Source organism: Syzygium oleosum, unplaced genomic scaffold (genome assembly GCF_021117445.2).
Source record: "Syzygium oleosum isolate NSW1041296 unplaced genomic scaffold, Sole_v2.1 Sole_v2.26, whole genome shotgun sequence".
Taxonomy (NCBI): domain Eukaryota; kingdom Viridiplantae; phylum Streptophyta; class Magnoliopsida; order Myrtales; family Myrtaceae; genus Syzygium; species Syzygium oleosum.
Window position 1 is genome coordinate 4,649,083 of NW_026607510.1, and position 24,738 is coordinate 4,673,820.

The 24,738-nt window shown below is 38.2% G+C and overlaps 2 protein-coding genes across 2 annotated transcripts; one reads left to right on the plus strand and one right to left on the minus strand.

Annotated features, from left to right (window-relative positions):
• Nucleotides 1–249: 249 nt before the first annotated feature.
• Nucleotides 250–5,004, minus strand: LOC115681936 (ABC transporter F family member 5). The gene is made up of 9 exons (XM_030606050.2): nucleotides 3,967–5,004; nucleotides 3,059–3,400; nucleotides 2,710–2,850; nucleotides 2,444–2,623; nucleotides 2,153–2,308; nucleotides 1,505–1,606; nucleotides 1,292–1,420; nucleotides 722–826; nucleotides 250–623 (listed from the first exon to the last, which is right to left on the minus strand). Exons 1-9 carry the CDS (start codon nucleotides 4,837–4,839, stop codon nucleotides 528–530), a joined length of 2,124 nt encoding a protein of 707 aa, XP_030461910.2. The 5' UTR covers nucleotides 4,840–5,004; the 3' UTR covers nucleotides 250–527.
• A 13,071-nt stretch (nucleotides 5,005–18,075) lies between these two features.
• On the plus strand, nucleotides 18,076–19,312 carry LOC130135026 (uncharacterized). The gene is made up of 2 exons (XM_056303255.1): nucleotides 18,076–18,868; nucleotides 18,976–19,312. Exons 1-2 carry the CDS (start codon nucleotides 18,100–18,102, stop codon nucleotides 19,002–19,004), a joined length of 798 nt encoding a protein of 265 aa, XP_056159230.1. The 5' UTR covers nucleotides 18,076–18,099; the 3' UTR covers nucleotides 19,005–19,312.
• Nucleotides 19,313–24,738: the final 5,426 nt, after the last annotated feature.

Here is a 24,738-nt window from a genome sequence, read left to right on the forward strand (position 1 = left end):
TCATCTGAAATCCTACTCCTTTTGGTCACTGTTTCGTCGCATTCGTAACTTGACTCGATGAAAGATAAGGATCGATTCATACGTTAATCCTCGAATTTTATGAGATAACACCGAAAATCGGGATATTTACTTGTGTAATCATGCAATTCAATGCCTGCAACGATAAACCCACGAATACATTAAATTGGACGGGCATCACCTGCGCTGGAAAATAAGAACTAGGCGGCGTCTTCTCGAAAGGCGATAGAATTTGCTAACGAGCGATCATTTTACTTGACTGAGGAAGCCATGGTGCCTGACGTGAAATATTGCCAGGCCGACCCAGGGTGATTACAATGTGCATGTCATTATAAACTGTGATTTGCTCGACACCAGAACTACATATCATGGAACTAAAAAAGGCACATTGTCATCGGTATATACATATACACAGGCATGGCCCCGGCCCAGGGGAAATGCAACTGTAGTGCCCTCTGCGTAATTGGATTTGTCGAAGATCGACAGTCTGAAATGTATGGCAAGGTCACTTAGTTCCATCTCTTCGAGTTTTTCATTCCTTTCGATTTTTGCTTAGCTGCCTGAAAAGCCTGGACTTTCTGCTTCTTCCGTGCTGCCTTCTCTGCCTGTTAAGGGTCGCACAAACAAATTCACTATTAAGATTCCATATTGAAATGCCATGAGCTGATTAGCGCCATGGCGCAAGCAATTTGGCCGGCCTAACCTTTGACATCTTGGATTTTGCTTTTACTTTAGGGGCCTTTTCCTCAACCTCTGCCTGTCGTTCTAGTTCTCTTGCCCTAGCTTCGAGGTTTTTCTCCAGATAATACTGAAAAAAAGAGTAGTAGCTCAAAACATCAGGCGATGCGATCAATTCAACCAACAGCAAAATGGGTACTAAATAGGACTTATAATGAACCGGTTTATTTCGGCATAATTGAAAATGACAACTCGTACAAGTCATCAAACGTTCAGATCTCAAGGAAGCATCGAATGATGGCTTTTCGATGGTTTAATTTTCCAAAGATCATCAACAGTAAGGAAACAAAAGCTCACTTTCATCAATTACGAACAGTTTGAAAACAAAACGCAACAAATTGACTACTAAACCAACTCGAGTTTATTTACCACCAATGTCCGAAGCGTCTAGCTGTTTGTTTTCAAGAAATACTCGTTCCAGAACATGCTATCATTTTCTAAAGATCACTAAGCAATAACTAATAAAATGAAGGATAAGTAGTCATCTCAGAGTAAGCTGCCTGAAGATAATAATAATGAGAGGAAAGGCACTTACATTATAATCCCCGGCATAGTCCCGTAAATGGGAGTCTTTGACTTCTACTACTCTGTTGACTATCTGTTTAATAAAGTATCTGTCGTGTGAAACCGTAATTACAGTGCCTTCGTACTCCCTTATTGCCTCCTGAAAAACGAAAGGAACAGGAATTACTATAAGAGGCGAGAAAGCTGAATAACATAAGAACCAAGAGCTTGGAGATGGACAAACCTCAAGCATTTCTTTTGAAGGTATATCCAAGTGGTTAGTAGGTTCATCCAAGACTAGCAAAGTCGATGGTTTTACCATGAACTTGCAAAATGCTAGACGGGCCTGAACGCAAGATTGGACATAGTAAGATCCATGACTTCAATGGAATCGCAGTTCTAGATTAATAACAGACATGTGCAAACTGCAAATACTGACTCGACCAAGAGAAAGGCTTGATCAAGATGAGAAGTACATTCATACATTCACACTGCATCAAAAATGTAAAGGACATAATTGACTTGTGTTTGATAAATCCAATCTACTCTGCTTCACAGCAACATCTCACTAAATACCCTCCAAGTCTCTTCCATCAATCAAAGAAGACAATTGCCATGCAAAGATGATTTCATTTATCTATACAATCCTCAATCTAGCTCTGACAGCTATCTAACTGAATGTCCTAACCTTTAATGATGCTATCGTGGCAGCGAGTTTTCACCATAATCCATTATAATGCAAAACTTCAGCACAAGTCAAAACGATTTGGTGTTGAACTCCTTGTGAACGTAAAATCCCTCAGTAGAGGTTGCACAGGTCTTTCCATTTTTCCCATTTGTGTATAATACAAGTGATTTAGGAGAGGGAGACCATAGTTTTAGTCTGACGCACCTTCTCACCACCACTCAAAGCCGACACCTTCCGATCAAGCATATCAGCTTTAAAATTACAGCGTCCAAGAAGTCCCTTAATGTCATCAATTCTCCAGTCCTCTGCTGCTTCAACAACAGTCTCAAGTACTGACTTTTCCAAATCAAGTGCTTCGGCCTAAAAGAAAAGAGAAAAAATCTTCAGAGACAAATGGAAACTGTGTTTCTAGAAGAGTTAAAATTAGTGAATAGCTATAATGAATGAGAAGAGCCAACAAATGAAAAGACAGTGTTGACAACAGCATTTACCCACCTGATTTTGCTCAAAGTAATTTGGGAGCACATTATGCTCCCCGAGCAAGACTTCACCTCCTTTGGGCTTCTCCAAACCCATTATGAGTTTCAGCAAAGTACTCTTTCCACATCCATTTGGACCAATGATTGCAATTTTCTCTCCTCGTTCAATTGTAAGATTTGCCCTATTAAATAACACCTGCAATAGAAGAGATTTTACTATCACGACAAGTCCCTGAGACCATCAGGGAGAGAACAAACTCAAAAGTATATAAGATAACCCACACTGTCTCCATAGCCAAAGTAAAGATTTTTAATTGTCATCACTGATCGACCACTTCTTCCCCGCTCAGGAAATCTAATCTTCATCTGTTTACGCTGGAATGGCTTCTCTACCAGCTCTTCTTCATTAAGTCTTTCCAGTTTCTGTCATGACATAGATACAAATAAGCAACTCATCCCAGATATGTCAAAGCCAAAAAAAATCCAAGAATTGCTACATCTTCTAGCATGTTCTCACCATATTATTTGTAAAATGAAGTGGAAAACACCAATGACAATCTAAGAAGGACGGTAAGAGAAATTAATCTCGAAAAGTCTACAGAATATTCAACAGAAGCAAATTCCCATTTACCTTCTCCGCAGAAGAAGCACGACCAGAATTTGCTCCTGCACCCAACCTACTTATTAAGTCTTTTGTATGCTCAATTTCCTTCTTCTGCTTCTCCCATGCAGCATATTGAGCTTCAATCCATGTCTCTTTTGAGATGACATACTGAGAATAGTTTCCCTCGAATGTTCTGGAGACACCCATATCGGTTTCCACAATTTTAGTACACAGTTGATCAAGGAATGCCCGATCATGAGATATGATGACCATTGGCACATCTTGCTTGTTTAAATAACCTTCAAGCCATTCAATTGTGTCAACATCTAGGTGGTTTGTAGGCTCATCCAGAAGCAATAAGTCCGGTTCCTGCACAAAACAAGCACGCAAATGCGACATTTAATGGGAGAGAAAGCAGCATAGTGGAGGAAGGATAGTTCACATGACTATATGCACCACCTTACCTGACACAAGGAGTATTTAGTAGATGATACGCTCAAATGGGATCAACAACCAAGGAATTTGTGTGAACAACAGGGAATATAAATTGACACCAACTTGTCAAATCTAGCCAATAGACTTCTCGCTGAACAGTATCAGTCCCATATCTGCTAATTTATCTCTATGACAAAGTAGAATATTGGAAAATCTAAATGTGATAATCACAACCAAGTGCAATTCTGGAGCTCCCAAGTTCTATTTCCAGCACTCAGCATTGAGATAATTTCGATGCACTTCACTAACTGCAGAGACTGTTACATTACGACTGAGTTAAATAAACCGAAATTTTTAAGATTGGATGAACACGAGCCTGCAGTCCATAAATTAGACGAGCGATGGTAGGCAAACATGATGACATACTAATCTACAAATCAATCGACTCGTAATAATAACAAGACTGAACTCCAAATCTAAGCCAAGTATTTCTTCTGTACCTGAAGCAGAATCTTCCCCAGAGACATCCTCATCTGCCACCCACTACTGAAAGAAGCCACAAGCCTATCTGAATCCTCAGGAGCAAACCCAAGCTCAGGCATCATTTTACTAATCTTAGCATCCACTACATCCAGATTCACATCCTGAGCCTTCCTCTGCAACAAGTCAAACTCATCCAAAAGCCTCCCCATTAACTCCAAATCATCCACAGAACCTTCAATCGCCTTCTGAACCTTCTCCAACCTCTCTGCGATTTCCATTTGCTCCTTGAAAGCATTCATGAACTCCTCCTTCACAGTCTTACTGAGCGAAACCTCGAATTCTTGATTCAAGAAGGCGATTTTCATGTTCGGCTTCGCCTTGATCACATTCCCCGAATCGGGCTCCTCTTGCCCCGATATAATCCTCAACTGGGTCGTCTTGCCCGCGCCGTTCACGCCGACTAAGCCGACCTTCTCGCCCTTCTTCACTTCCCAGCTCACGTCCTTCAGCACCGTCACACCCTTGTAGCTCTTGCTCACGTTCTCGAGCTTGACACCGGACGAGACACCCGAAGCGCCGGTGGCCGACTGCTTCTTCGCGTTCTTCCGCCCGGAATCGTCCTCCGAGTTGCTGGAAAACAGAGACTCGATGTCCTCCCTCAAATTGGTCTCCGCCACGGACGTCTCCACCGCAACCGCGGCCAACCTCCTGGCGGCCTTGCAATTAATCCTGGGTTTGGCCCAACTGGTGTTGGGTTTCACGAATTGGGAGCTTATAGGCGACGAGATTGGCCTGATGCGGAAAGCAGGCTTCGGAGCATCAAGAAGGGTCGAACCCCGGACGAAGGAGGAGCGGAGCTCGAGGCAATGGAGCTTCGTGGATAGGTCCATCGCCGGCGAGCGGGAGGGAGGCGGGATTTCTCGCCGGAGATGAACGGAGCGGAGAGCGAGTATCGCAGAGAGGGAGACACGATCAGCACTGGCGTGCGAAGCAGAGCATCAGCAGCCAGAGCAAGAACTCCTCTTCTCCTTCAACCCCACAGAGCAGAGAATTTTTCTGTGGGGGATATGATATGACCAATTTTTCCCTTTTGTCCAATTTTTTTTAATATTTTCCTCTTTTTCTAAATTCATTTCTTCCCTATTCATTTTTTATTTATTTTAGGTGTTTTTGGCAAGAGGGAAAAATGGGCAGTATTATTTTTAACTATAGTTGAGAGGACAATTACATTATTTTCATTCACCTCCCCCTTTTGTATTCGATCGGAAATAGGATCTGGAGGCAGTTTTATTTTATTTCCTTATTCGCAACTTCGTTATTTTATCCGCGACATGTTCAATTAAAATGGGGGAAAACCTTGATAAAAGAGAACCCGAATTTTAATCCCATAAAGAAAAATCACTTGATTATGTCGGTTTTTCAATTTCTGAAAACGCATTCACATACTTAAGTAGCTGATTCGTGAAACTAGTACATCTCGTGTAAGGGAAAACTTGAAAATGATTTGTCGGAAATTCTATTAGAATATTTTGCCGGACCATTTCATTCGAAAATTCGGATGATGAATGATGGTAGATACTCAACTCGGGAATTTCTATTTTCCTAGGTAAACATATTTTAAACAAGGAAATACAGGAAAATCAAAATATATCGCAATTGAGAATCGATTTAAAGAAATCGAAGCACACATATATGGGAAGTGTTATGATGAGGGGGGGGGGGGGGAAGAATAGTAATTAAGAAATATTCAGTGTTTGACTTTGAAAATTGTGAGAAATTTGTAAATTCACCAATGTGATGGGATTTCAAAATTGTTTGATTTTGCTTTTTTTTTTTGTTCAGAAAATTGTTTTATTTTGTTTGGAGAGTTAGGAAATTCCCTGGCCATGGAAATAGATTTTCAAGATGATAACGCCCCTCGCGATTACCAAATTTGTGGTGGAGACTGCCTGTCCAAAGCGGGAGGAAGAGATGCCGGCCTCTCATTCTCCGCCACGTGGAAGCTAATGCATGACCCTTAACCGCCCACGTGTTGGAGGAAGACAAAAAAAGAAAAAAGAAAGATGCGACATTTAATGGGAGAAATTGAATTGCAATTTTTAGAGGTTGGGTATGGCTTTAGAATAAGAAAAATTAAGATATTTTGGAATTAATAGAAGAACAGTAGAGTAAATACTTCTGCACAAATAATATACACCGCAGAATTTTAATTAGTGTTTTATGGCGTGTTAACACAAATAACAGCAAAAATTCTTTCATCTACATATTGAAATACAATTCTGGTAGAATAGACTTTTGCATATTAAGTGCACTAAATTTAATGGAATGAATTTTTTCTTTGTTAAAATCATAGTTGAACAGTCTTTTGGACATTCAATGCACACTAGAATATATTAAGAGAGGGATATATTAAAAAGTCTATATATATCATGACTCATGTATACAAGATAAAAACTTAACTCGGTTACATAAAAATGCAATAGAATCTCTTATCATATTCATTAAATTAGAATATGTGAAATTATAATGTAAGTTTTTACAAACCATAAAATAGCGAGAAAAATTTAGCAATAAAACCCATTCCATTTATGGGCAAGACCATTAGGATACCAAAGCCCTTTGGGGTTCTAAAAGCCTTTGGACAAATATAAGTGGCATTGGGCAAATTTTTTGGAGAGCTTTCAAATGTGCAATTATATTTTCAAAACCCTCTAAAGTCCCTTTAACTCATGGCAGGTCCATAGGAGCTTTGGACTTTATGCATTTTCGGATTCTCAATACATCTTTTTCCTTTCAATTTTTCCTGGGCTAAACTTTCCCAGTTTCATCAACTAGGGTTGCGCAACCCCAAGCAATGGTCCCACCGATGGCCTAAGCCCTTTGCCAAACGCCAACGAAGGGTTTGAGGTTTTTTATTAAAAAAATTAGCAAAAGTTCTTTTCAAGTATAGTTTATTTCATTTGAACACTATTTACATTTCGAAAAAAAAATTAATCTAAAATCCTTTGTATTTCCCCCAAAGATTTTTCCAAAAACCCAACCAAATGCAGTGTTTGGCCCAGTTTTGGGAAGGAAATTTTGAGTGAAAGTTGTGACTAAACTCCTTGAATAAAATTTGTGGCATTAGGTAAAAAGTTTGTGGACCACTTGAATGAAAGCTAGCTTGGCAAAATCAAAAGCCTAAGGTAGGTCCTTGCTTTGACTTTTCAGTATTTTCAGAAAGCCCTCTTAAGGATTAATGAATTTTATTAATTTCCTTTCCTCACCTTAAAATTTTAAATAATTGCATGAAGTTATGTCATTTTTTTAAAAAAGAGAGCGCAAAGTGGATTGAAGTCAAATCTCAAGCAAGAGCATGAGCTTCGCCGACCGGCGAACATTTGATTTTTCCGGTAGTTGGAACAAGGCATTTTTGTTCATTAAAAAACCTAGATAAAGATTAAAAAGAAAAAAAAATACTAAAAAAGCTGAAGAAAAAAAAAAGGAAATTCAAACTAGTTAGTTCTTAGACCTGGGAGTCGAGCTCCGCCGCCATGGCGTTGAAGCCCCGGGCGGAGGAAGATGGCCATGGAGTAGGACTGCCATTGGAGCTGCCGCGAGTTTGGTATGGACGAAATCCGAAGAGGTGGGGGTTTCTGGTGTGTGTGAGTGGATTGGACGAGGCAATCGCAAGAAGAAGAAGAAGAAAGGAGAGAGATTGATACCGTGAAAAGGCTCAAGAATGTGTTTTGAGAAATGGGTTTCACATAGCTTGAGATCTTTGTCTTTTTCTTCATCGTTCGTTGATGTTGTAGTTAAGGAGAGATGAGCGGAGGAGGTCAGTCATGGTGAGTTGTGATGTTGTAGTTAGGGAGAGATTAGCGGAGGAGGTCAGTCATGGTGAGTTGGGTACGACAGTTGATCATTCATTGTTCCCACTCGATCCTCCATTAGAGAGATTGATTGGTGTTTTCTCAAAGATGCCCTGCTCTGGCCGCCGAAAAAATCAAGTGGTCATCGGTCGGCCTCTTATTTGTTACTGAATTATCACTTCAGACTCTTATTTGAAACAAGTTAATCATCTTTTTAGATAATGACCCACTTTAAGCCATTATTTGAAATTTTTGATAAAATCCCATTCTGCTTGCCTCTTTTCCTTCCTCATGAACCGGCCCTCACCTCTCCCATCAGCTGGTGAGATCACTAGTGGCACGACCGGCGACCACCGTGAAAACTACAATATTGAGAACTCTGACTGGGTATCCGGAAGAGATAACTAGTGTACAAGCATCTTCTCTAATCCTTAACTCAGCCACCACTAGTATTTCCTTCATTGTAACCCCCGGCTGCCATGACGATTTCAGCTCCAATCGTTGTCGGTAGTCGATGCCCCCTCTCCATTTTCGTTAGAGCCCATCGCTCTCTCCATCCATAAAGCCATCTCTCTCTCTCTCTCTCTCTCTCTCTCTCTCTCTCTCTCTCTCTCTCTCTCTCTCTCTCTCAGGACATAGGACAAACTCTGACTCCACAAGAACAAGCATCCTGTCTTGGGTGCCTTCGCAATGGTCCCTTGGCAAGGTGAATGGTTAAAGCAATGCAGGTTGTGCCGATGAGTTTGGGGGATAGGTCTTGGGTTTTCTGGGTTAAGATTTGTATGCAAGTAGAAGTGGATGTGAAAACATGAATACTCCTTTTTGGAGGCTTCACCCACATGGAATGTGCTGGATCATTACATATGGTATTGGAGTAAAACCCCTTCAGGATATGTGGTTCATGGACGAATTAGGTTAGTACTTGATCCAACAAGGGCAAGGAGTGATCACCACCGGGAGTGAGAGGGCTCGAATAATGCGTGGCTTGTAATAGATTTCTAGATTGATTGAGAGGACAAGAGCACCGGACCACACATCAAATAGGAGGAGTGTCGCTAGGCATACTTCAATACTGAAAAAAGAATGAAAGTGTGACGGTACCATTACTCATAGGAGAGCAACGGTGCCATCTCTGCCGTGTATCCAGGAAACCGAGGAACTTGTTTGCCTTCTTTCTTAAACTTGTTTGCCTTGTTTGCTATGTATCTAGGTTAGTTCAAGTTTCGTTAGACGAGTTCCATTGTAATTTCTTGGCTTTGCCCGTTTCAATACCAAAAAAATAAAAAAGGAAACAATAAAGGAAATGAGACAGCTCCGTCGCTCATAGGAGATACTAGTGCCGTCTCCACCACTTATGATCGTGTGGTTTTTAGGGATGATCGTGAATCCCACTGGGTGGATTTGCTAGCTAGCCCATCAGTGGATTTTTTTTAAATTAGAAGAAACAATAAATCAGCCAAAATATGAATAAGGGGATAAAAAAGAAACTCATACTAAAAATATCAGCGCAAGATAATATTTCCACATTCGGTGCAAAAAAGAACGGTTTAAATATCTCTATTTCAAGACAAAATATATTGACAACATTACTGCTATAAAACATTTTTCACACTTGCAATCGTGAAAGAAAATTATTCATGATTTAATGAGATGAACATAGCTGTCAAGATTAAAACTTGAATATATGTTAGTATATGAACTCTAAACTTGAATAAACTTTTTTATATCGCCAATGTAGAAAGTGCAAACCCGTGATATATATATATATATATATATATATATATATATATATATATATATATATATATATATATATTAGTACTAAGATTCTAGGTCAAGTAACGCTTATCTGTGCGCGATCAAAGTCAAAAGAGATCAATAAATATATTTTTTTATAACTCAAGAGTACTGGTTCAAATGTACGACTAGTTGGAGGCCATGAAATACTTGCAAGTCACATGAACAAGTTAAATATGGACTTTTGGCCTATCCAAGTGGCATTGATCTATGGTGGTCTATACGTAGCAAGTGAGAGTTGATGGATGACTTTTAGTTCATGATTTGAAATTTTCGGCACCGTAATATTGCGCCAAGGTCTTTGTGTATTCTGTAGATGTAAACCGGATTCTATCGATCATTTATTCTTTGGGTATGCAATCACGGGTACCTTGTCAGTATTCTGGGTAAGAAATTGTAATCTCTCTTGGCGTAATAGATCGTGGCAAGATAACCTCCAGTGGGCTGTCAGGTCCATAGGTGGGAGCAGCTTTCGCCAGCGAATTGCTCGCTTCTCCCTTGGGGCGCTTTGTCATATTATTTGGTCGGAACGTAACCATATCCTCTTCAGGAATAGACCCCTGTTTATGCCGGCTCTTCGCGTGCACCTTTCTAAGCTCGTAAAGGACAGAGGCCTGTCCTACAAGTCTGTTCAAGACTCCCCGCGCAACAGAAGGATCCAATCTTATTGGGGCATCTCGCCTTCTATCTTTGAGTAATCCCCTTGCGGTGGTTTTGTTTTTCTCCTTTCGTTTTCTGTTGGCCGTTGTTTGGCCTTGTTTTGCAATGCTTGTGTTGCTTCTTTACGTTGACCAGTCGGTACACCCTTGCACCAGTTGGGACACCCTTCCGTGTCTCTTCATGTTCGGGGTTTTTGTGTTCGGCTACTCTTTGTATATTACGTTGAAAAGTTATAATACTACTTACCTTACCAAAAAAAAAAAACTGTGGGAAATAGAGACTACTTTGTATTTCAATGTGTAGATGAAAAGATTTTTTGTGGTTGTGTATGTTAATACGTCACAAAAGACTAATTGAAAGTTCACAATATATATTATCCATGTACAAAATATTTACTCTTCGTTTTATATTAATTCCTAGATATCATTATTCGTATTATTTTAGAGCTATATCCAACCTTTGAAAACTGCAGTGCCATCTCTCAGAGTTTTTTATTTGGCTTTTATAAAAGGGTTAATACAACAAAAAATCTCAAATTGGTACACTTGTGACAAATTTATCCCAAACTAAATTTTTTACCACAAAATAACAAATTTACCCTTCATTAGTTTTTGTTAAATTTTATCGTCAAACTGTTAAGTTGGATGACACGTGGCAGTTAACAGATGTGCCAGTTTAGGGTTTTACCCCTCTGTTTGTCACAGATTTGTCGGTTTGTGGTTTTTCGTGGTATTTATCCAATTTAGCAGAGGGTAAATTGTCATATGTATACCAGTTTGGGGTTTTGGTGGTCAAAAAATTATTTTATGACAAATTTATCACAGGTGTATCAATTTTGGGATTTTTTGTGGTAAAAAAATTAGTTTTTGGTAGATTTGTCACAGGTGTACCAATTTTGGGATTTTTCGTAGTACTAACCCTTTACTAGAGGACTTGATTTATTTCTTTCAATGATAAACGATGCTCCCTCGACATTTTTCTTCTTTTGGCCCAATCCATGAAAATGACTACATTTATTTCTTTAGATGGTTTGTTCAATCTTAGGAGGAAGGGATTCACTTGCCCTATATTTCTATTCTCTCCTTTAGATCCTGCATTGATTCAACATTTCATTCTATATCTCTTTACCAAATCCTATATAAGGAATGCAATTTAAGATTTATCAAGGTAGAATCTAGGGGACAAAAGAATTGTAGGGCAAGTCAATCTCGTCCTTCTAAAATTAAATTACAAGTAATTTAACGTAGATGAAGAGCACAAAATCAGCAATGATTTAGTCTAATCCTCTATTCAAGTAATTACCACATTTGTTAAAGTTGCTCACTTATGCTTTTGCATATAAATTGGAAAGAGTTTCACTCCACATTGCAAGGTTTACATCCAAAACCCTAGAAGGTCACAGAAAGTGACCTCAATTGTCCAAATAGTGCCATGCAAAATCTTTGAAGCTTGCCGGTCCTCTTCTAGCTGATACGATGAAGGAGAATGTTGTGGAAAACAAGCGGAATGAAATAAATTGGATATCGGATTTACGTGATTGGATCGGTGTAACCTACTCCACGGGGAGAACAGCATAAGATTACACCATAAATCAAGCGGTACAATGGAGATTATAACCATACTCAAGTCACTTAAACATGGTTAGTTTTCAATCCTCAATTATACTCAATAACTAATACTGTGTTTGACCCTCATAATTTCTGTCAAAATAATTTCTCAATCTTGTGGAGGAATTTATAAATCTTACCTCAAAATGTATTGCCTAAATACTCGTCTCTTGGATGCAGTTCACGAAGAAGCCGGACTTTGAATTCACGCCCAACTATTACACACGCAAGATACGTCGGACCTACTACATGAAGACCAAAATCCATGATTGAATTTATATATCTCCAACAATTATCGGAAACCTTGTGGCATCCAACGAAGTAATTTCTTATTTTGTTAGGAAATTTGGTCAAATTTGGAACTTGCTTTTTAAGTTTTAAATTTTCAAATTTAGATGTCCATTGGATAAAGGTCGAACATCCCAAATAGGAAATCTCTCATGTGAATTCGGATTTTCGCTTACGGGTTCAACTTTAAGACATATTCTAACAGAAAGTGAGATAATTTCTTGTCTTCTGTGATTTTCACATTAGCCATTGTTACATTTATGGATATGTACCATAAGTGAAAATCTGAATTCGCATGGGAGATTTTCTGTTTGGAATGTAAGCCTTTATCCAATGGACATCCGAATTTGGAAATTAAAAACTTAAAAGGAAAGTCCAAATTGGACTAAGTTTCCTGACAAAATAAAGAAATCACTTCCTCATTGGATTTAGAAGTTGGGCACAAGGTCTCCTTGTTTTATTGGGATATACATAATCATGGTTTTGGTCTTCATGTAGTTGGTGCAAAGTGGCGTGCCTTGCGTGTGCAATAATTTAGCTTGAATTCAAAGTTCCCGCTTCTTCGTGAATTGCATTCAAGAGACGAGACTCCAAGCCATAAATATTGTGGTGAGGTTTACGAATTCTTTTAAAGAGATAGATAGATTTTTTTGCGAGAAAATGTAAAGTTAAACAATATGTGAGTTATTGAGTGTAATTTGGGACTGTAAAATATTAAAGTGTTTGAGTTACTCGAGTATGATTGTAATCTCAATTATATCGCTTGATCATCGATGGAATCTAATGCCGCTCTTCCCATGGAGTAGGTCATATTGATCGGATCACGTAATTCCATTGTCCAATTTATTTTCTTGGGTCAGATTAGGATTTTATTTGAATGCTTATTTTTCACAACATTCTCCTTCATTGTATAAGGTAGAGGAGGACTGACAAACTCCTAAAGATTTCGCATGACCCTCTTTGGACAACTCAGGCCACTTTGTGTAAGCTTCTAGGGTTTTGCATGTAAACTTTGCAATTTTGGAGTGGAACTCTTTTCAATTTTTACGTAAAGCATAAATGAGCAATTTACACAAAAGCTGTAATTACTTGGATGGAGGATTAGAACACACAATCAAGGCAAAGCCATTTTACATCTTCCACTTTTGGTTTCTTATTAAATTATTTGCTCCGATGTCATTGCTGATTTTGTGCTTTTTATCGACTCCATGTCGAAATTTATGAAATGACTGCTTACGATTGTACATGGTATATTCAATTTTCGACTCACCCTACAATTCTTTTCTCCCCAAGATTCTACCTTAATAAAATCTTAAATTTCATTCCATAGGTAGGATTTGGTCAATAGTTTAGAATGAAATATTAACGGATAAAAAAGAAAAATAGGGCAAGTCAATCCATTCCTCCTTAGATTGAACGTGCCATTTGTGACCATTTGTTTTTTTTAACATTGCTAGCCTAACCACACCGTTGCTTTAATTCACATGTTTCATTTTCATGGATTGGGCTGGAAAAAGGTCCGCTTATCTCTAACTCATGAACGTAGCCGATACAAAGCTATATGATAACACCTAATTTTTCTGATTCGGCAATTCTATTTAGGGGTGAGCATGGTTGGGGTTGGGCCGGTCCAACACCTAACCCCAGGACTAATCTGCATATTATTGGTCATCGACGGTTTTTGGGATTGGGGATGGACCCTATTGAGCCTAGGATCGAGGATAGGACCAATCTTGTGGGTTCGGTCCGATCCAGGGCCAACTTGAACCAATCGATTCTTTTTTTGTTTCATTTTTTGTATTTCTTGAAAGGACAAACGTAGTCTTTGAAATTACATATATTGAACAACCAAACTGTAAACACCGGTATAAATAAAAAAGAAATCTAAGATAAGGCAATTACAGAAATCTTCCCTTGCCAAAAGCAACAAACCATAAAAGACGAACACGTGAAATAAAATTAAACAATAAAAGTTAACCATGAATTATATAACTTCATATTTTGTTCATTCTTAAAATATTGCTTCCAATTATGAACACTTGAAAACAAAACAAACAACAAACACAGTTAATACTTAACAATTGTTATTTGGATTCATCAAGTTCCCATTAATATTTAAGTACTAGAATGTAATTAGTAATTGCGAAATCTGTATATCATCATCATCAATGTCCGCAAAATATAACCTCATTTTCCGATACAAAAATCTAACCAACATTTATCACTTAGGTCACCTAAAGACATGTGCAACAACCAAAACCACATTTATCTAGTCAAATGAATAACTAACATAGCAAAACCAGGACGTGAGAGTATCTGCTTCAAGGAAAAGCACACAAGCAGCATATCATCATATGACTATTCGAGGTTCAAAAAACATAAAAAGAAAGATTTCTCACAAACATTGTCACCAAAAGGACTTTACTTCGTAGATCAGGAGGCATTATCATTTCCAAGAAAGAGATTTTTTTGATGAGCTTAAAGCTCTCAGATTAAGCACAAACCAAGAAGCTAAAGGAGAAAAAAAAATACCTAGCACATACTAGGGAATCACATGAGCTTGAAGCTCTCAAATAAAGCAAAAACCGAGAAGCAAAAGTGGAAAAATAAATACCCAGCTCAAATCGAGAACTCACACGAGCTTGAAGCTCTCAAATCAAGCACAAATTAGGAATTAACCAGCTGAGCTGCATTCATGGGGCAAGGGAAGAGAGGTGAGTGAGTTGCGTTCATGAGGCGGGCAAAGAGAGGCGAGTGATGTCACCAGCTGAGCTGCGTTCGTGAGGTGAGCGAGGAGAGGCAAGAGATCTAGCGAACGAAGAGAGTCAATGAGGTTTTTATTTTAAACGGCCCAAATATTCTACTATTTTCATCATTTATTATTTGCATCCATCCCATCAAAGGGCAATCTCGTCCTTAACGAAAGCCACCAGTAAACTCCTTCGTCATCTTTATTCTTACCCCAAGCCCAACAAAGACGACGTTCGTTACAGTAAACTCACGCCGTTAAGTCCCACTGATTCTTCCGTACAAAGTCACCACCTCCATCACCACTATATATCAATAGCCTAGAAGAGGAGGGGCCTAAGGCTTGGACAATACACACACTGGACCAACCCTAAAGTCTCAAGACCAGAGACCAACCGGCACAGTATCGTTCCAAGGGTCCCGAGACCAGGGACCGACCTACCCCCCCCGGAAACTTGACCAGGACCTGCCCAACTCGGCTGGTCCAGGGTCGGTTCAGGGTCCTACTCACCCCTAGTTCGATTTATGATTTCTCATTCATGGCAATTGATAATAACCTTCCATTTAGCAGCACTTTATGATGGCATAGCCTTAAAGTGAAGGGCAAGGTTCGAATGAGAAAAGGCCTACGAAGGATACCTAAACACCTGGAGATGAGAAAGGGTGTAGTAAACGACGAAATGCTTCGGGGAGTTCAATATAAGCATAGATCCGGAGATTCCCAAATAGGTTAACCTTTCGAACTGCTGCTGAATCCATCAACAGGCAAGAGACAACCTAGTGAACTGAAACATCTTAGTAGCTAGAGGAAAAGAAAGCAAAAGCAATTCCTATAGTAGCAGTGAGCGAAATGAGAGCAGCCTAAACCATGGAATGTGTTTATTTCACAAAAAATGAATGATTTGAAAAATATTTTCTCAAATATGATCGCATGTATCTCTTATATAAATGAATAAACGAAAAAATATTTTCATTGTACACGAAAATGTTTAGACATAAATTGTTGTAGATAACAAAATTATTTTTCATTGACTAATCATTTCAAATAATACAATCGATTATTCTTAGAAAATTATTTTTTAAATTATTTATTTTTCGCGAAATAAATAGAGCCTTAGCATATTAACATAATACAACATCTTATATGAATTACCTAAAATGAGCTTAGAGAGTACAATGGGGTATGAGGACAGGGGTCATCCTCGAAGATTGGTCCTCGGAGAGCTGAGATCTGCGAAAATTCCAGCGACCTAGAGAAACTTTTTCCTTCTCCAATGTCCGAACTTCGTTCACAAGAAACCATTAGCATATTTAGAGTCAACCCTTGGAAGAAATGAAAAAGAAACACTTGACTGCATTTCTCAAAAGACGGGAAATCGATCGACTCGACGAGCATCATTGAAGTTTTCTTTAACCACGGCAGCGCCAAGAATCAGAAAGCAGAGAAGAGGGAAATACAAAGAGGTCTAATCAAGATAAATAGATCATGGATATCGGTTCTCTGCAATGAGGCGGTCAGTTACCTTAAGTTGACTAAGTTTCCTCCACTTCTAGAGATATTTACCCCGAAAACCTAGATCTAATATATGTCCACATGAGCGTAGCCCTCGAAAGGGTACTCGAAGTAACCACGCAAACTGGTGACTATTTGGAGGTCGGTGCTAGCTGTGCTGTCTTCATGGATGTTTACTTGTATTCCATCAATGCTCTCCCAATTCTATGTGGATTTTGATTGTTCCCTCCATCAACCTGGAAAATCTATTAGAAGGGGCACCTTCTTCTATCCCTGTTGCCGCAGTGACACTCCACACCCTTGTCAAATCAGGTATGCACGAACATGCTAGAGGGGCTCTTGCTCTGACCATATGTAGCAACTGTTGGATCCTTAATCCAACGTTGGGTTATATGTGAAATAATAATGCAATGCATACTGTCATATAAAGTTAAGCCCTTTAAAAGTGATAAATTAAGTTAAGGTAATTTAGGGCTTTAATGTATCAAATAGGGTGTGGCCCTTTAATGTGTAGAGACTAAAAGGGGAAATTACAATTTTATGATGGGCAAAATTGTAATTTCTAAAGGGTAACATTAGGGTTACCTTATAAGAGCGGTTATGGTCCCCAGAACGTATGTAAGTTACTGATTCCTCTTCATCCCATCGAAAGAGAGAAACACAAAGAAATTCAAAGGGAACTCTCAGACAAAACGTATTGTTCTGGAAGGCTATGCGCACGACACCGAACAACAGTCTACGCTATGGATTCAGGTACGCTTCCGTGTTTATGCTTTCTCAATGAATTATACATGTATGATCTTGTTTCGTTGATGGTTTTCAACCGTTCATCGGTTTTCGGAATCTAACAAGTGGTATCAGAGCAGTATACATGTTAATTCATTGGTTTTAGGGTTCGGTTTTAACAATTTGTGAAATTAGAGTTCGTGCCGATGTTTGCGCAACGAAGCAAAATCGGTTTTTAATACTATACAGTATTTTTTCGAATTTTTAAATTTGTCAAAAGTGAATTTTGATGTTAAATCTGGAATCTTGACGGCGAGACGATTCTGAGGATGGGCGGCGCGCCTCCGTCGGAGGCCGCACGCGCCCGCACGCACTCCACGCGCCGTCGAGCACCGGCACGCGTGAGATTCACGCGCCTGAAGCACAGGCGCAACAAATTTTTTTTTTTTTGATGAAATAGCAATTAAAATTCAAATTTTGGTGGAGGAATATATATCTTGAAATAAATTGATTGAAGCAACATGTCCACAAATGGACCTCTCTTGTGTAAATTACTTTATTTTAAGATATAAAAGGTATGCGCATGTGATGCATGTGGATTTTTTAACCAGCCCAAAGGAAGGTTAATATTTAACAAAATCACATTTGCAACTACGGTGATTAACATGTGATGGTTATTTGGATTTTGTATGTGAGTAATAAATCGACCCAAAGGAAGTTTTATTGTTTGACATACTATTATTATCAATGTTTGATTACTGCAACAAGATATCACTTACTAGTTAATATTGTTGTCCAAAGACAAGGTATTAATGTGGTGCTCGATGTCTTGAGATGGGAATTACCTTGATTTGAATTGATATATATTGCTTTGAGACTTACGTGAGCATGTTTTATTGGTTGTATTTGAATTCAGCTATTACTCCTGTGAATATTACTGCCAGCATTAATTCAATTCCTATGCTAAATGGCACCAACTTCAAGTCATGGCAAGAGAACCTTCTGATAGTTCTCGGAGTCATGGATCTCGACCTTGCGTTAAGGATCGATTCTCCTACACCACTTAATGATCAAAGCACCTCTGATCAAAAGAGGGATATGGAAAGGTGGGAGAGATCAAATCGCATGTGTATGATGATCATGAAGAAAGCCATTCCAGAAGCATTCCGGGGCACAATGTCTGAAAAGATAACCACAGCTAAAGAATTCCTTACTGACATTGAAAAGAGATTTGTCAAGAGCGAAAAGGCTGAAATTGGTACGATCTTGACAAATTTAATTTCAATGCGCTACAAAGGGAAGGGCAATATTAGGGAGTACATCATGGAGATGTATCATCTTGCTTCTAAGTTAAAAGCACTTAAGCTGGAACTCACTGAGGACTTGCTGGTGCATCTGGTTTTAATATCTCTTCCGGCACAGTTTAATCAGTTTAAGGTGAGCTACAACTGTCAGAAAGAGACTTGGTCTTTGAATGAGCTCATCTCACACTGTGTCCAAGAGGAGGAAAGGCTGAAGCAAGATAAGACAGAAAGTGCTCATCTAACCTCAACTTCCAAGGATAAGGGAATGAAAAGGAAGAAGGATAAAGAAGCTGCAACCTTGGCAAACAAAAGGAAACAACAACAGAAACAGGATGATCCGGAAAGCACAGGTTGTTTCTTTTGTAAAGCCACAGGACATGTGAAGAAGAATTGCACCAATTATCACGCATGGCGTGCTAAGAAAGGTGTGCTTCTTAATTTGGTTTGTTCTGAGGTTAATTTAACTTCGGTACCTAGACACACTTGGTGGATAGATTCTGGTGCAACAACTCACATCAGTGTGTCTATGCAGGGTTGCCTGAGTTGCCGAAAGCCAAGTGATGTTGAAAGATACATTTATGTGGGCGATGGCAAGACGGTTCAAGTTGAAGCAATTGGAAAATTTAGATTATTATTAAAAACTGGATTATATTTGGATCTTGATGAGACATTTATTGTACCATCTTTTAGACGGAACTTGATTTCCATTTCTGCTTTGGACAAATCTGGTTATTCTTGTTCATTTGGGAATGGAACATTCAGTTTGTTTCAAGATTCAAAATTAGTTGGTTCCGGTTCTTTATCAGTTTATGATAATCTTTATTCACTTGATGTGATTGCTTCTTTTAATGAATCCCTGCATTTGAGTACACGAGGTACAAAGAGAAAATTAACCGATGAGAATTCAGCTGCTCTATGGCACAAGAGATTAGGTCATATCTCCAAGCAAAGGATAGAGAGACTTGTGTCGGATGAAATTCTCAATCCTTTAGACTTCACAAATTTCGAAATTTGTGTTAAATGTATAAAAGGCAAACAAACCAATAAAAGGAGATTTGTAGCCAACAAGACTTCAGACGTCTTAGAACTTATCCATACTGATATTTGTGGACCGTTTCCAACGGCTGCTTGGAATGGTCAGCAATATTTTATAATGTTCATAGACGATTTTTCAAGATATGGCTACATATATCTCATTAAAGAAAAGGCACAGTCACTGGATGTGTTCAAAACATATAAAATCGAAGTTGAGAATCAACTCAACAAGAAAATTAAAAGCGTCAGGTCTGATCGTGGTGGTGAATACTACGGCAGATATGATGGTTCAGGTGAGCACGTCCAGGACCGTTTGCTAAATTCCTAGAGGAATGCGGTATCGTCCCACAGTACACTATGCCGGGTTCGCCCACAATGAATGGTGTTGCTGAAAGACGAAATAGAACGCTTAAGGATATGGTGAGGAGTATGATTTGTTCTTCTACCTTACCAGAATCACTCTGGGGAGAAGCGCTTAAGACTGCAGCATATATCCTTAACAGGGTTCCAACTAAAGCAACTATCAAAACCCCTTATGAACTTTGGACGGGTAAAAAGCCTAGTCTAAAGCATTTACGCGTTTGGGGATGTCCAACTGAGGCAAGGCCTTATAAGCCTAATGAAAGGAAACTGGATTCAAGAACAATAAGTTGCTACTTTATTGGATACCCTGAAAGATCAAGGGGGTACAAATTTTATGATCCTACAGCTAAGTCGATTTTTGAGTCGGGAATTGCCCGGTTCTTTGAGGACGTTGAGTTTGCGAGAGGAGATACAGTTAGGGACCTTGACTTTGAAGAGGAATCTGTTAATGTTCCTACACCTGCCATTGACATTGATCCCACAAATGCCATTGTCATTGATCGGGACACAGCTGATCAGGACGATGAAAGAGAACCTCCCATTCAAGAAATTATTCCAGAAAATCAAACTCTACCACCTCAAGAACATATGCCATTAAGAAGATCCACTAGAGAGAGGAGAAGTGCAATGCCAGATGACTACATTGTATTTCTCCAAGAGCATGATTTTGATATTGGAATGATGGAAGATGATCCAATTACCTTTCGTCAAGCCATGGAAAGTTCTAACTCTCAGAAGTGGAATGATGCCATGAAGGAGGAGATGAAGTCCATGAGAGACAATGACGTTTGGGATCTTGTCCCATTGCCAGAAGGTGTGAAGCCCATTGGTTGTAAATGGATATTTAAAACCAAAAGGGATTCAAAAGGCAATGTGGAGAGATATAAGGCTCGTCTTGTCGCAAAGGGCTTTACACAGAAAGAAGGCATTGACTATAAAGAGACTTTCTCTCCAGTTTCTTCGAAAGACTCTTTTAGGATTATAATGGCATTGGTGGCGCATTTCAATCTTGAGTTACATCAGATGGATGTAAAGACAGCGTTTCTCAATGGTAACATTGATGAAACAATATATATGGTGCAGCCAGAAAACTTTGTATCTGGAGATCCAAAGAGTATGGTTTGCAAACTTAAGAAATCCATCTATGGGCTCAAGCAAGCATCTCGACAATGGTATTTTAAGTTTCATCAAGTGATCGTCTCATTTGGCTTTGAGATGAATTTGGTTGATGAATGTATATACTATAAGTTCTGTGGGAGCAAGTACATTTTTCTGGTTTTGTATGTTGATGATATCTTGCTTGCCAGCAACGATATAGGCTTATTGCACGAAACCAAGAGATTTCTGTCTAATAACTTTGAGATGAAAGATCTTGGTGACACCTCTTTTGTATTAGGTATACAAATACACCGGGATCGCTCTCGGGGTATTCTTGGATTATCACAAAAGAGCTATATCGAAAAGGTTCTCAAAAGGTATGGCATGCAAGATTGTAAACTAGGTGATACCCCTGTATCTAAAGGAGACAAGTTTTGTCTCAATCAGTGCCCTAAGAATGATTTTGAAAGAAAGGAAATGGAGAAGATTCCTTATGCATCTGTAATAGGGAGTCTGATGTATGGTCAGGTTTGTACGCGTCCAAATATTGCGTACATTACTGGAATGTTGGGCAGATATTTAAGCAATCCAGGAGTAGACCATTGGAAAGCAACCAAACGGGTCTTGCGATACTTACAGAAAACAAAAGGATACATGCTCACATATCGGAGGTTGGATCAGCTTGAGATCATTGGTTATACTGACTCCGATTTTGCTGGATGCCAAGATAGTTTGAAGTCTACATCAGGCTATGTCTATCTGTTAGCCGGAGGTGCCATCTCATGGAAGAGTGCCAAACAGTCCATAACGGCCTCTTCAACTATGGCAGCATAATTCATAGCATGTTATGAAGCATCCAATCATGGAATATGGCTGTGAAATTTTGTCACGGGACTACGGATATTGGATAGCATTGAAAGACCACTCAAGTTATTATGTGACAATAAATCAGCAGTTTTATATTCTAACAACAACAGAGGCTCGTCGAAGTCAAAGCATATAGACATCAAGTTTCTTGTTGTTAAAGAAAGAATTCAGAGTGGACAGTTGTCTATAGAACATATTGGTACAAACTCCATGCTTACGAATCCGCTTACTAAGGGATTGCCACCCAAGGTGTTCCATGAGCATACTGCTCGTATGGGTGTTATGTTTATTGAGGATATTCAGTCTTAGTGGGAGTTTGTAATTTAAATGTTCTTAATATAGACATTTTCAGTTATTTCAGTATATCGATTTTTGAGGTTATTTTCTGCAGAAATATCAGGATTTATTCACACTCTGATTTTGGTAAAGTCTGATCTCACTAAGGTTTAAGGTGGACCAGTTGGAAATAGGCATGTTAATATCACATTTCATGAAATTTCCATGCTACACATCCACATCATAATCCATGTTATTCAGTTGTATCAATTTTGTGACCATTGATGGGTTGAGTTACGATAGACGTGACAAAAGCCGCTTTGATCCTATATTGATATAATTGATGGACCGGATTGGTTAGAGATACATTTCGGTAATGACAGTAAAGTTGAGCTCAAACAGTTGTTATTGCAAAGCATAATTATAAGGATACACATATAATCCAAGTGGGAGATTGTTGGATCCTTAATCCAACGTTGGGTTATATGTGAAATAATAATGCAATGCATACTGTCATATAAAGTTAAGCCCTTTAAAAGTGATAAATTAAGTTAAGGTAATTTAGGGCTTTAATGTATCAAATAGGGTGTGGCCCTTTAATGTGTAGAGACTAAAAGGGGAAATTACAATTTTATGATGGGCAAAATTGTAATTTCTAAAGGGTAACATTAGGGTTACCTTATAAGAGCGGTTATGGTCCCCAGAACGTACGTAAGTTACTGATTCCTCTTCATCCCATCGAAAGAGAGAAACACAAAGAGAATTCAAAGGGAACTCTCAGACAAAACGTATTGTTCTGGAAGGCTACCCGCACGACACCGAACAACAGTCTACGCTATGGATTCAGGTACGCTTCCGTGTTTATGCTTTCTCAATGAATTATACATGTATGATCTTGTTTCGTTGATGGTTTTCAACCGTTCATCGGTTTTCGGAATCTAACAGCAACCTGATCCATTATACGTGGACAACTCTTTAAAATGAGTATTCCAAATAATTACAGATGAGATGGTGACATTTGAAAGTGGATATTAACTTACAAAGCACTTGAAAGATTTACGATTTCGCAACAAGACAATAATGCCATCTCAAAGGTTCTATGAAGTTTGCGCATCAATTTTGGTTAATTTGATGGAAGATAAGAAGAAAGCGAACAACGATTTGGAGGTAAATTAATAAGAAGAGCAATACTAACGAATCAAATTGACACATCAATACATATTGTGACAAGCAAGCCGAATGGTCACGTCATACAAAACCCCATACTAACACGACCGAATTAACAGAAGGACTAAATTGTGTTCATCTAAAAGAGAACGAGAACGAAATCGACCGGACAAAATCATGATGACTTTGTTGAACGAAACAGAAGGTCAAGGACTATTTTCCACATTTTCCCAAATGCTAAAAGAAATAATTGTGGTATGCAGAGCAATAGAGCTAGGTTACATGTGAGTGCCAAGATGCAGCTAGACAAAGAGAATCAATTGGTTAGATAAGTTAGAAAAGTAAATTTTATTATTTTTGCGTTTATAAAAATATCACAAATGCAGGTTTGCCCATTACTTCAATGAAGCTGTATATGTAATGACAATATTTGCCTTTTTCCTCCAAAAAAATATCTGAACTCGTGTTCTCACATCCATTTTACTCTTGCCCATACTTCACATGAAATATTTCTTTAAAAAATTTTAAACTAATTTTTAATTAATGAAAACTTACATTATACTTTTACAGTTTCAAATTTCACGAGTATTATAATAGATTCTATTGTATTTTGTATGATGGAGTTAATTTTATCATTTATTTATATGAGTTGTGATATAGATAATTATAGAATATCTCTCTCTTAGTATATTCTAGTGTGAATTTAATGTCCGAAAGTCTATTTCACTGTAGCACTAGTATATTTGCCCATGTTTCGCACGGGGGTTTGTACATAATTTTCTTATTGAAAATATATGCCTATTAAAACTTCTTATGTACTCTTGCACATTCAATTTATATGAAAATAGTATTTTTAGAGTTAGAGCAGTGACAACGATCACTTGAAAATAATATAAAATCCATTTGGAAGTAAATTGAATATTATGGGTACAATGCTTAACATATAAATTCAGTCCACACATACCAAGCATCTTTATTGTCATAGTTTACAAAAATTGAATATATCAAGAGCTATTTATATTTAATTGAACTCAGTCATTTGGTAATTTCTTTATAAGTAATTGTTATCCTTTAAGTAACATTAACTCTATTATTGTATTTTACTACATGTTGTATTGGATGGAATGGAAGTAATTTAACTCTATATGGTGTATTATATTGTAAGCGACAAAATCAATTTGCTCTCCTTAAAATTCTATACATATATTAATAGATTTTTTTATGTAAGTATATCACATCATATACCATATATATTTGATAGAGTCAATTTTACATGAAATATTAAACATAATTACTTATTTGAGTTAGGAAAAATGACACAAATAGTCCCTGAACTTTGGCCCAATGTGCAATTTGATCCCTGAACTTTTAATTTGTTCAATGTAGTCCCTGAACTTTAGACTAATGTTCAATTTAGTCCCTGAACTTTCAATTTGTTTATTGTCATCTTTGAACTTTTGATACATGTTCAATTCAATCCCTGAACTAT

Coding starts and splice junctions, on each gene's coding strand:
- LOC115681936 (XM_030606050.2), bottom strand. CDS start 4,839: ATGGACCTATCCACGAAGCTCCATTGCCTCGAGCTCCGCTCCTCCTTC. Junction 2,624..2,709: donor ACTTTGGCTATGGAGACAGT/GTGGGTTATCTT, acceptor CTTCTATTGCAG/GTGTTATTTAATAGGGCAAA. Junction 827..1,291: donor ACTATGCCGGGGATTATAAT/GTAAGTGCCTTT, acceptor TCTTTTTTTCAG/TATTATCTGGAGAAAAACCT.
- LOC130135026 (XM_056303255.1), top strand. CDS start 18,100: ATGCTAAATGGCACCAACTTCAAGTCATGGCAAGAGAACCTTCTGATA. Junction 18,869..18,975: donor CGCATGGCGTGCTAAGAAAG/GTGTGCTTCTTA, acceptor GTGTCTATGCAG/GGTTGCCTGAGTTGCCGAAA.